Below are 13,943 nucleotides of genomic sequence, written 5' to 3' on the forward strand. Positions count from 1 at the left end.
AAACATAGGGGTATATGTAATATACGTCATTAATTTCAATAAATCTGACCACGTCCTGCCGCGGTGTTCAACATAAATTGAAAAATACAGCGCCTGTGCCTCGTAGTTTTATGAAAAGAAAGAAAGAAAGGAAAAAAAAAAGAAAAAAAGAAAGCTATAGGTGTATTCCAAAAGGTAAGCATACTTATCATTAGTATATATGGTCCAGTTTCGCAACATTTATAGAAGATGAGTATCATTTAGGATTTGAACGAAGAAACAATATTCAAAAGCTACAGTAACATCTGACGCGATTTACTGTTGAACTCTCCTCACCACACGAAAGAATGCTGTGCCTGAGAGTTTACTATAAGCGTTATTATCTCAATTAAAATACAGAATATTTATTTCAATGACCTGTAAGCTAATATAGACAAAAGACAAAGCTAGAAATGATCGGCTAGTTTTAGAACATACATAAAATTAATTTCGTACAGAGTTTATTAAAAAATATATATATCTATAATTTTCGTTTTTCAAATATGAGAAGTTAAAATCCTCAGCCATCATAAACTAATATTGTCTTGGTTAACACGATGAATTTTGGCAACAACATTGCCTAGGGAAATAACTACTTGATATTACAAGCTAAGCAGGCAACCAACACAATTTGTTTAGCTCTTTGACTTAAGATCTCAACGAACAAAAACATTAACGAACATTGAAACTATTAGAGCAACGCTTCAATCTGTCCACCGGAATTTTAGTCTGTATCGACAACCAAATTAATAGCCAGATGATTGAAAAACATAAATTATCTCTAACTTGATTATTATTTACGGCTCAATTATCAATATTTAATCTGAGAACTAACCTTGTTATCATCACTTTCATTATCGCTTGCGCTATCATCTTCGCTATCTTCTGAAGGCACATCATCAAAATAGTCTATGGATTCATCACTATCATCATCTTCCAACTCATTAGGCTTCTCTTGTTCTTCTTGGTTCAGAAACTCTTCGAGTTCGTGCAACTTAAAAAACTTATCATCAACTACCGATTTCTTTTTCTGCGGAGACGCACCGTCTGGTTTAGTCCGTTCTGAATTTCTAACATTTGTTTTTTCATCTTCTGACTCTGAGTTTTCGTCCGTTTTATCACCAATATCACTCGCCTCATTCTCTTCTTCGTCACTACCATCCTCTGATATCTGTTCCTTCACATCACCTTCTAACACGACTGGAAACTTTAACCGATTTTTGCACGCTAATATATGAGATACTTGTTTAATAAAAGAATTGCAGACGTCTTCATTCTGTAATTCAAGTTCTTGCCATATTTGTTCTTCATCGAAATCTTTTACTATAAGTTCTGGCAACGCCTGCGAAGATGATTCATTTTCCGATGTTTTAGTAAAGTCATACAGAGATTTTATTAGTCCTTTCACATTTGATACATTGTCGGGTTGTTTCCTGAAATGAAAAATAATTAGCAATTCTTAACTTATCATTTACAGAAATATTTAATACTTACAAATGCAAAAATTTCAAATTTAATTTCTGTTCCAAATTAAATATTTTTTCTCTGCCTTTCTATCTTTTATTTTTCTCTCAATAGAAAGTTACATTTGGATCATTCCATGTAAAAGAGATAGATTCCAAAGATAGTCAAAATTCGACAATTCCCACAGGTAATGAAATTTGGTAGGGCGGTATGGTTCTGCACCAAATTTCAAAATGAAAAGAAATCTTTGAGTTTTACGTCCCGCTGTGTGAAGCCGAGTGCCCTCTGCTTCATCTGCATATCAAAATGCAGATGAGTGCACACTTACCTATTGATATGTTAATTTTGTGATTTAATTAATTGATCCATAATTAGCTTCATTTTAAATATTGTGTAATATTTAACATATTATATTTGGTAAACACCACAGAGCGAAATACGGTAGTATTAATACTCCTATGATATTTATCTTATTCTTTTATATGTGCATTTATCTTAGGTTTATTTAAGGGATTATGTCTATCACATACATCTTATTACCGGGAAGTAGTATGTAAATAGCTTAATATATGACTTTATTGGAATATTCTGCATACAAGATACATAGAGAAAAAAATGTAATATCGTTTACTTCGTATAACGTAGACTTGGAGTTTTTGATTCAGCGAGAGCAAGTACAGCGTTTTTTTTTTTTTTTTTTTTCTTGGCGACAGCGTTCTGTCCTGGAAGTCTGCATTAAAATGTTTGCTACTATGTGTAAGAAGAAATGTCTAGGGTAACCATGAATAGGAAGAGAATATGGTATAGGAAGCATGCAGGAACTTCCTCTGAAAAGAAACCCTAGTTGGAAGCAGTGACTACAAAACGCACTGTACTCTTTGTTTCAAAAATCATAAAAATTTTAGCAACGATATGCTGTATTTTGGATTTCTATACGTGTGCCTTTGGCACCTTTCAAAAGAATGTCTCGCCTCTCTTGCGTAGAGCGTGGGTCTCAACCGTCATTGGGCCGTAAGTCAGCGAACCATTCTCTACTTTTCCCGAAATGCATTGCTTGTTTGAAATTGTGTATTTTATTTTGACTATTTTCATATATATTTTACTAATACTATCGTATTACGCTCACATGTTCTTGGAAAGTAGGTCATAATTCATATTTTGATTTTTAATCGTGATTCCTTTCGTCAAAGACATTTAGATCTTTGGTTTATTTCAAAAATTTGTTTGCATCGCAGCTTCTCCTTCTCTCTCCTCCTTGGAGAAATGGCAGACGGAAATTGCAGACGAGAAAGGGCAATGCCATGGAAAAATGAATCCCTGAACAATTACTATTTAGTGTCATGAGTAAATATATATGTACCTATATTCTGTGTTACCTATTATATCATTATGTATGATGTACGATGGTTTACTATATTGTACAGGGTTTGTATGATAAGTAATGAGACCAGGTCTGGAAACATTGTTTTATTGATCTGATCTGTACAGGGACTTAAAAGCTTTCGAAGTACTCTCCTCTTGCGTCGATGCACTTCTGCAATCGATGTTTCCACGCTGCAAACGCCCCCTGGAAGTCAGCAGCCGGCATGTCCTTTAGAAATGTGGTCACGGCTGCTTGGATGGCTGTGACGTCTGCAAAACGGGTTCCTTTCAAGCGTGGCTTCAGCTTCGGGAAGAGGAAGAAGTCGGCCGGGCTCACATCTGGGCTGTAGGGTGGTTGTGGAAGGACTTCCACCCCAATCCGGGTCAAAAAGGAGGTCACTAAGAAGGCGGTGTGGGCAGGGGCATTGTCGTGATGCAACTTCCACCGGCTAGCGATCGCCGGTCTTTTCCGCTTGACGCTCCTGTGCAGTCTCTCAAGGACTTGTTTGTAGAAGGCGGCGTTGACGGCTTGTCCTTGGGGTACAAACTCCTTGTGGACCACCCCCACATTGTCAAAAAAAACAATCAACATTGTTTTCACCTTTGACTTCGACATTCTGGCCTTCTTGGGGCGCGGGGACGCAGGAGTGTGCCACTCCGCGCTTTGACGTTTCGTTTCAGGGTCGTACTGGAACACCCACGACTCGTCACCTGTTATGACGTCATCTTCAAAGTTAGGGTCACTGTTCATGAGGTTCAACAGTTCCTGACAACAATCAACACGTCGTTGCTTTTGTTCGTCAGTCAACACTCGCGGCACCAGTTTCGCACAGATTTTTCTCATTCCCAATTGTTCCGTCACAATCTTGTGCACTGTTGTGTGGTTCATATCGAGTTCATCAGCAATCAATCTCAACGATAATCGACGGTCTGAGTTCAGGAGATCCCTCACTTTTGCCACAGTTTCGTCCGTAGTCACTGTTGTCGGGCGTCCAGCCCTCTCCAGATCCTCAACGCTTTCCCGGCCGTTCCGGAACGCACTGTGCCAACGAAACACCTGGGCTTTGGATAGGGCTTCCTCTTTGTAGGCCTCCGTGATGAGAGAAAGCGTCTGAGTAGCCGTTTTCCCCAGGCGAACGCAAAATTTGATCGCATAACGCTGTTCGATGGAACCCTCCATGTTTGTTGATTTTCCGCCGTGACAAGAATGTTCACAAGGGCTTTGTCCAAGGCTTGTCCGCGCTCCACTAAGGCTCGGAGCCAACTGACGCGCGGTGCGTTGCTTTACTCGGACCCCCCCCCCCTACATCCTCCATCACCGACAAACCCGCTCCAGCGACACGCGCGCCGCGGCGCGGCGAGTCTCATTACTTATCATACAGACCTTGTATATAGTGTGTATTAATGAAATATTTATTTGTTTACCTTTGTTGCTGCAATGGACACCTGTTAGTCCAAGAACTTTCAGACCTGCCGCTAGTTGCAGTGGAGGCAGCACATATCAAGTGTGTTTCGGAATTTTTGTGCAGTTTTGCGGGTCTTGGCCCTTGTGTCTGGAGAGACAACCCAGGTTTTTGTCTCCGGCTACTGACAGTTCGGAAAACAATTCTGAAAAGAGCGAGTCTCTTTTTTTTTCTTCAAGCACCAGAACTATGTTGGGAAAAAGAGGAAAACTTTGAGTTAGTTGTTTTTGAAACCCGGAAGCGTCAGCACGTCCGAGCTGCAAGGACTTCCGTAGATTCTTATAGAACAGAAGTTCTATAACGCGATACGAGTGTGTTAATACTATATTCAGTTATTTGAAGTTCAGTAAGAAGTATCATCATGTGTTGTTTTATATATATATATATATATATCTAAAAAATTAAAACAGTTATACAACATTCTCCATGTTCGCACACACAAACCGTTCTCAAGTGAAAAGTGTTATAAGCGTTCTTCATAAAAACTGTGGGCTATAATGGCCACTTGTACATTAAAACTGAAGTGCAACGTATTTTGAATTGATTTATATACAATACAATGCACCAACCTTTATAACTCGACAAGTTTCAAACCAAGATGCGCAGATCGCTGCGGAGCACTTCGTATTCCGCCATCCTCCCCACTACTCTTCCATCCACTTGTCTGGCTTTGAAAGTTCCAGTGATACTAACTCAACAAATTTATGTTACAACAAATATCACCTGCTAAAATGTTTAAAGTCCGAATCTTACTTTTTTTAGTAGGTAAGCAACCTCATGGTAGAGGTCTGCACGAGCTCGGGCCTAGGGCCGGGTCCGGGCCGTAAATTTTTAAATAAACAATCATATTTCTCGGGACCTTTTCGGGCATAATACAACGATATTTTCTGGAGAACTTTTAACGCACACCTAAATTTGTAACTTAAGACGCCCACACTTAAAATCACTGTGCAATTGAGAGAAAAGCTGTGTAATAGAAGGGAAAAAAAAACTGAAAGTAACAGAAATAAATATGCTTAGCTTGTCTGAGTGAAAATACTGCTTCTTACACTGAATTAAAGGAACAAGAGCATTGGGAACAACGTGTCTTGGTTTTTTCTTCAAAACAATGTCAGTTTATATTAAATGAGAATTTATATAATGACTTTTTTTTTATATATATAGAGAGAATTCATAGTTAACTAAATGTAAAGGATAACCTTTATTTCCTTGTTGTCTCTGAATCATGAAAGCTTTTAAACTGAAAAATTAAACATCTAATTGTTGCAAATAAAAAATACAATTTTGCCTTAATTGTTAAGTTTTTGTAATTCGGGCTTATTTCGGGCTCATTTGATTATCACATAGGGTCGGGCCTAAATGCTAAAACATATTTCTTACTCGGGTCGGGCCTCATATTATTAATTCACGGGCCGGGCCCGTGCAGACTATCTCATGGATACACCGTAAGCAGTGACGCTTTCCGACGGGGCGATCCCTTCACGCCTTCTGAAAGGAAAATTTCTCTTTTTGTTATTATTTTTTCATTGGTACGAACTGGCACAGTCAATATACAGCATTTACACTCAAATGTCGTAGAGGGGGCCGCGGTGGCTCAGTGGTAGAGCGTTCACCTCTGGTGCTTAGGATCCCGGGTTCGATCCCAGCCCCCGCCAAGTGAACTTTGTGGTGGACAACACCGTGTGCGTGGGTTTTTTTTCGGGGTTCTCCCGTTTCCTCCCACTTTCTTCATTCCAGCATTTCATTCGTTATTCATCATCACCGTCTCCTTTAGCCTAACCGGCATAACCGTGGGACGTAAAACTCAAAGATTTCATTTTTTCAAATGTCGTAGAAAATCCTCAGACCATTCCTCTCCTTGCAGATTGCAACACTGCAAAACATCATCGTCGCGGAGAAGGGAGTGGGGAAATGTAGGATTAGGTGCGCAACAGCTAGGCTGCAGCGTACTGTTTACAAACTTTTTTACTTATAGTCTTCAGGAGTTGAAGATCTTGTATTTTAAAATAGCCAGGTGTCTGTCCGCACCTATGGACAGGACTCTCCTGGGTTTTACTACAAGGATACAGATTAATGAAAATTTATATTAGTGCTGTTTAGCAATACAGTGCTTTTTTTTTGAACACAAGTTATGTCACCATTTTGATTGAAACTAAGAACTGCCCGTATTTCCATGGATTGTGCTTTAGTATGGTTTAGCAGTGCCAGTGCCTTCCTGTAGAAAAGTATGTCATTCTGGGTTAAATACACGAAATACCTATGATCAGTTCGTCTGTGTGCTAATCGTCCATAAACTGTCCGATCTCCATTGGCGGGTACAGAGGCTATCAATGGAAGTGAAATATTAATTTCATCTAAACTGGAACTATGCATTGTTATATGAGTTTGTTTAGTTTGTTTATCTTCATTCTAAAAGAAAGAACGAGAACAATAAACTTTCAAAGAATAAGAGAATAGATTCATATTCTATTCTGGTTAGAAATGTGCTAATCAGTGAATTCTCCTAATGCATATATTTATACATAGTATATCTGTGTTTTATCTGATTATCAGTTCAAAATCTCAAAAGTCTTAAATATCGTTCTTTACAAAGGGTGTGGAAGATATAATATTTAATTAGTGTTTCAGTGGTGCACCATTCTAGTGTTTTACCGTTTTAGTGCCTTGTGAAAATGTGTTTATTCAGCATTCATGTGCAACAACCTCAATTACCTAAGAAATAAAATTGTACCACCTACTGGTATCCAGAGGGTTTCCTTTTTCTTGTGTGGTGAGTACCCAAAGTGCCAATTTTTATATGTCTTTCTTACAGGAGGGAGAGTTAAGGAATATCCCAGAAATCTACTCTAGTATTCTGACAACCTTTCCAGTTGGGGCTTGGAAAGGTATCGCCCCATAGAACCATTGAATTCTTCAGTTATGAGTGTAAAGTAGACTCTTACAGGCTGCCACCTGTTCATCTTGAAATTAAACAAAATTTAAGTTTAGTTTTCTTTTTTCCTTTTAAACTAGTTGAAATTCATGCATACTCCTTTACAAGTAGCATCTGTGACCATAACTGGAGGTAACAAAAATGAATCTCTGAGATATTTTAATATCAGTTTTGTTTCTCATGCTCAATAACAGTACTAAGTGTGGTAGTGGCGGCTCCAGAGGGAAGTCACCTTTTGACTTTAGTAGGGAATTCGTATTCTAAAAAAAATGAATAAATTAATTATCACCTGGTGATAAGGAAAATAGTCAATTATCCCCTCGTCACACCACCACCGTACTTCAGTGGAAGTTCTCTCATAGAACTCTCTCCACACCACGCTTATGCCGGTTAGGCTAAAGGAGACGGTGATGATGAGAGATGAATGAAATGGTGGAATGAATAAAGTGGGAGGAAACGGGAGTACCCCGAAAAAACCCACGAGCACGGTGTTTGTCCACCACAAAGTCCACGCAGCGCGAGCTGGGATCGAACCAGGGACCCCAAGCACCGGAGGTGAACGCTCTACCACTGAGCCACAGCACCCCCACGTGCCAAATTTCAGTTACATATATTCTTTGGTTGCACTGATATGACCTTTCAAAGAGAGGCCACTCACATTTGCTGAGTGCGAAAGTGCACAGTTTGTCAAGCATTTTTGGAAGCTGTAGTAAACTATAAGACCTGGTCTTTTGCATACTTGAGTAATGTTTGATACTGATTTAGAATATGCTACTAATTACTCATCTAAGCATGTCTCAGTATAGATACAACTCTTTAAGGTTGCCAAAATTCAGGGAACCCACATTGGACAACACCATAACTACAATACGACAGCACAAATTCAATCAAAACTTCAAGGCATTGTTCCCATTTATGATGTCGATGTGTGGATTCAATTCAGTTGCTACTGTCCAACTAAAATCAAAGATATGCAATTGCAAAATTGGTCAAAATATCGTAATTGCAAATTTCTGGCTATCTGTGTGTGTGTGTGTGCGTGCGCAACGAAAGAAGCATTATCTCAATTGCACCCTTTTCAATCTTACTTTCTTGCTACGACTGGAAACATCATGCTTCAAGTTTTGGAAGCTATATTGTTTAATTTTAGAACTCTACATTTCAGTAAATAAAATACTTCTAAGAAGGTTTGGAAAGTCACCATCGTCAAAATACTGTGAGAACATTTTGAAATGTAGAATATTACATAATGTTATATAGTATTATAGAGTACTGAAACATTATAGAATGTCATTAGAACATTACAGAATGTGTTGGAACATTATAAAATATGTCAGAAAATTACAGAATGAGTTAAAGTATTCTTTAATATTCTAGCACATTTCATAATGTTCCAGAACATGAGAATATTTTAGAAGAATATGTTTTTTTTATTGTTTATGTTCAGTGGTTTAAGACTAGAATAAAAAATAAAAGAAAAAAGATTCTAAAACATTTTAGAAACTTTGAAATACGTTAGAATGTGCTAGAATGCTTATAAAGCAAATTGATGCATATATAAACGTTAATTTTAGTACTGGCTACGCTATTACTGCATTCGTTAAGTTCTTATAGTGATCTAATGACAAGCTGCTTGCTTGTGATGACGTTGTAAATATTACACTTGAATCTAATACTAAATATTCACCGTATTTTATCGCAGACGGCTCTGACTGCCATAAGCATTAACATTTTATTCCGGTAAAAGTCAGCTAAAGCTAGTGAAAGAAATCAGCTTTTACTTCCAAATTTGTGCCACCATCATGTTCTGGTGCTGACATAAAACACTGCTCCAACCCTTCTGAGAAGGACAAGCACACAGTCAAAAAGCGTTTACTACTAGTCACCATTTCAACATCTAATATAAGTTGGAGCTACTGACTAAAATGGTTTAAGGGCAGGTCAGAAAATTTGCGCCATATGTAGATTGTAACTAGCTTAAAAGCAGTTAGAACCCCAGGATGTGCTAGAATCAGCGTATACTGAATACATGAATGTTGTTGATGCTTGCTACACGTCTCATACTTGGAGAGTCATCATTGAAGCTTCAATGAAATGGCAAAAAGGATTCAGTGGTTACATTAGGCGCAATGTTCAGAAAGCCTAAGACAGCATTACTCACGTGATTGCAGCAGCTGCTGATGTGGGTGTTTTCCTGTTCTGTTTAACGACAGCACTTTGGAACATATTTTTTATCTAATCTTATATTTAGGCAGAAGAGGAATTCCTGTTCTGCCGGATCTTCGTAAAAAGGGATAATTAGTTTTAAGGGAAGTTTACTTCTTATTACTTTCCCGACAATTACAGTTGCTGTCAGGACCTCTTGATTTTTTATATCACTTCAGTTTCTCTGAAATTAAATTAGCAATCATGGACCACCATTATTTTATTACGAGCATATCTACGCGGTATCTGTTGGCTGTCTACAACTACACCGATGTCTCCAACTTCACCGAGGTCTTATTCTTCTGGTGCAAATATCTGAACAGTAACACACTTGAAGACATATAACATGGATTTATTCTCTCATGAGTCATGACATGGAAAATTATTAAAAATAATAGTAGGAAAATTTGTATTTTAAAATAGGTGACTTTTGATATTAAGGTAATTCAGTCAATATTTCCTCGTACAGAAGTTGAAATATTAAGAATAATGGTAACGTAAATATATAAATTGGAACACTATGACCTAACAGATTAGGTTGCATATTATATAAGCGATTACGGACAACCTTCTTTTACTGTGTGGTTAATTTACTGATCTCTGTTCTTAGCCTAAATAACAGTTATTACTATAGACACAGTAAGGTAGTGTATATGAAAACTTCAGTTGTGTGGAATTTAAGTGTTATAATATATAGTATTTTACCATCGAGAAAAAAAACCTACTTGTCAATGGTAAAAGAATTATCTATCTGAAAGATGTAAATAAGTGCCTGTTTGTGATTGGTCAAAATTAGAAAATGAAAACAAATACTTATCTCTGATTGTTGGAATGCCTGTTCAAAATATCTGCTTGCACTTGCTCCTTAGCCCTAGCTTGAATTCTTGACATTAAATTGGGTGAAACACTGACTCTTGAGCAGTACAGCGAATTATAGGTCATGTTTAATGTAGAGAATTTCAGTTCAATTCCTGCCTCTTTGTTATTGTTAATTACTTCTTTCACTTGCATAAAACAAGACAAACTTTTTTCCAACTACTGACGGGACGGCCGGGATACGACCCTGGAACGGGACTGTCCCGGTCAAAACGGAACGCATGATCGCCCTTGTTATGGGGGTTTAAAATTTAGTATCTCACGAGCCCCCTCAAGCTACAGATGAATCTCTACAATTTCTATATTGTTTCGCCATATTGAAATAAATGTTGTCTATTTGTCATTATAGCAAGGAAACTGACCTACAAGCTTGAAATGACTTTTGGAACACAGTACTTACCTCACAGTATCTTTTGGAACACAGCACGATGGTAGTAATTACACTATTATTGAAATGCGTATCCTTAAGAGAGCAATGGCTCAAATACACCCATTCTGCATGTGATAAATGGGCATTCCAACTAGTTACCGAATATGAAGTCCGGAATTATTGGGATTTTTATTTCAGAATATGCTGTATTTATAATCATAATATACTGCCCGTCAGTAATCCCAACCCATAGGAAAAATCCCATTTTGTTGGATTTTTGAGAATTTTTCAACTAAGAATACAAGGAATTTTCGTTAAAATTGGCAGCACATATGAGATTTTTTAATATATTTATTTCATCGACAGCATCGAAATTCTGTATGAGTGAGAACTAGGCCTATGCTAATGAAGCTTGAATAAAATTGTTAAATTTTGTTATTAGAAAGTGCATATCAGTGTGAAATTGATGTATGTAGGAATTGTGAATCTCAAAAAACAAGCAACAAAGAACGTAAATTGTACTCTGAAGTTTTATTTTTTTAATCATGAATGGATAAAAGTAAATTACCAAACGAGAAACAAACTATTTCTAAAACGTTCCACACGGAATAATTGAATTAAATTTGTTTAGCTTCATCACATTCAATAGAGTATTATGGCACAAAAGCGACATGGAAATGCTAAACTCTAACAAAATTGCTTGTTTTTAACAATTTCTATAGTCTCTCTAAACTAAGGAAATTACTTATTAGGAATTTAGAAGATTAGAATTTACGAATACGTAACCTAATTCATCGAACTATTGAAAAAAAGGGATGGCATTTAGTATCTCCTCCCAATCCATCGACGGCTCCGGATCCGATACTGCGACTTTTCTAATTTTTTATTTTATTTATTTATCATTGGTTTCAGATACAGCACTAAGCCAATTTAGACCCAAACATTTTAACAACATAACAATTGGAGCTCAAGATGGTACAGCACAACAGCGACATTACAAAAATAGCTTATTTATAGGTGATCTGAAAGTATACTCATTTGAAAAAAATGTCTACAGTTTCTGGTAACTGATTATAAGTACTGACAATTCGGTTTAGAAGAGACCTTTGGACTATATTTACCCTCGCCACTCGAGTGTAAAAGATATCACTAGACCGTGTTGTTCTAGCGGATACGCGAAAATAACTGTTCACGTGATATGTGGTCACTTACAATTTTATGGAGAAATATTAGGTCAGAAATTTTGTTTCTCACTTGGAGAAGTTTGATATTGAGGGAATTTAGAACGTCATTTTTTGGAAGTGTTCGTAGATGAGGTACTCGGTAGGATACAATGACTAAAAAGAAATTAATTACAGAATTTAATTTTTTTTTTTTTAAATGAATAGGGCAGGCCATAGACCAGGTAGAAGAACAGTACTCAATAGTGGGGGTAACATATGACTTGTAGAACTATCTTATGGAATTAGGACTTTTTATGTCAGTGAAGCGATAAAGGAGTTCCAGTTTTCTCATAGCAGTACAAGATATTGTGCTTATATGATCCGCAAAAGTAAACTTACTGTCAATGATAACACCAAGATCTTTGAAAGAGATGGCAGGATTTATGTTCTTACGATCAATTTTGTAGATGTGGTTCATAAATTCCTTTTTTTAGAGAAATCGTAAGAGAAGCAAATCTTTCAATGTTTAAAGTTAGTTTCCAAGAGTTATACCACTTGAGAAGAATTGAAGCATCATACAGCGTCGTACTCTGATTGAACTTGTCTCTAGAGTTTGCAATCATCAGCAAATAGATGAATATCGGTAGAGCTGTTTGTGAACAAACAAGGCAGATCGTTCATGTATAATAGGAATAGAAGTAGATCCAGAACACCGCCTTGAGGAACTCCAGAAGTTACGAGAATTAAGTCAGAAAAGTAACCTGAAACTGAAACTCATTGTGTCCTATTACTGAGACAGTTTTCTAGCAGACAAAGTAATTTATCATAGTGAGACGTTGAAAATGAACCATCGTCGCAGAGGCGCCTGCCCCTTATGGACGCTCCCCGTCGCTAACGCTCGGGCCCTCCTGTTCTGACTCAGTTACACAACACCCGTGTTTTTTTGTTGCCACCTACCACAGGTTGATTCGTGTTTTACACTCTAGTTTTTATGCCATACTTCCACACTATATTTATACTCTTGACTACATCACAGTTACAAATAACGAACTATAAGCCCTACCAAGTGAGCCAGAGTCAAACCAAGTGCTTTGGGGGATTCACCAAATATACCCGAAAAAAGTGATATACATTACTTTTAATTTTCATATTTTATAAATTTTTGAAAATTTTAAAATTAGTATAGCAGGTGGGAGATTTAAGATATTATTTAGTTTCTCCCCCAAATCAGTTGGGTGACTCTTGACTCACTTGGTAGTGATTATGGTTAGATTAGGTTAGTTAACCTGCGATTCTCAGTAATCGTTTACAACAGTTCACTGTAAGTCATAGTATTGGTTTCGGAGCCGTCGATGGATTTACAGGGTTCATACAAAAACATTGCACTCAATTTCCCTAACTTTCCAGGTTTTCCTGGTATGTTTTGCAATTTCCTGGTCTAGTGGAAGAAGCTAACAGTAAGAGAACATAAATTTTGAGAATAAACTATTTATATATTGAAGAATGGCCACTCTTTTCCCCAATGAACGATTGCAATTAAATATTGAGTCACAAGAAAATAAATATTTTTTTTAGTTTGTTCAATAATGATTGGCACTCCCCCCTATAACTGGTGCCAAGTAGCAGTTTGAAATGTTCGTTTATGTATGCATTAAGATAGACTATAGTACTATCAAACTCCACTAAATGGTTATGTTTCTTTCCGTAGGTAGCACATTGTAGCAGCAGTTGTTCCAACTTGCCAGGACGCTGGTGGACAGCATGAAAGCAGACACATATGGGCAACGGTGGACAGTGTGGTTTCTCTGGAGGGAAGGAGTGAATACTTCAGACATCCACAACAGATCATTAGCCGTATATCCCCATACAGCACCAAGTCGCAGATCCGTGTTTCGTTGGGTAACCGAAATCATAGAAGGCAAAGACAGTGCTGTAAAACACAAAAGCACTGGGCGTCCTGCAACTGCACGCAGACCAAACAATGCCGCGCGAGTGAATGATTTGATAATGGAGCACAGGAGAATCACGTTTGATGAACTTAGAGAAAGAAACAGGTCTATCACAGGATTCCCTCTACACTATCATTCATA

The 13,943-nt window shown here is 37.4% G+C and overlaps 1 protein-coding gene across 1 annotated transcript in view; it reads right to left on the reverse strand.

Annotated features, from left to right (window-relative positions):
• Window positions 1-13,943, reverse strand: part of LOC145677432 (U3 small nucleolar ribonucleoprotein MPP10) — a 52,180-nt gene that overhangs the window by 36,053 nt on the left and 2,184 nt on the right. Inside the window, exon 2 of the mRNA XM_081747922.1 lies at window positions 854-1,451. Coding sequence (XP_081604048.1) covers window positions 854-1,451 — 598 coding nt within the window. The remainder of the gene's footprint in view (window positions 1-853; window positions 1,452-13,943) is intronic.

The sequence above is a fragment of the Thermobia domestica genome, chromosome 2 (assembly GCF_964235325.1).
Source record: "Thermobia domestica chromosome 2, izTheDome1.hap1.1, whole genome shotgun sequence".
In the NCBI taxonomy this organism is placed as follows: domain Eukaryota; kingdom Metazoa; phylum Arthropoda; class Insecta; order Zygentoma; family Lepismatidae; genus Thermobia; species Thermobia domestica.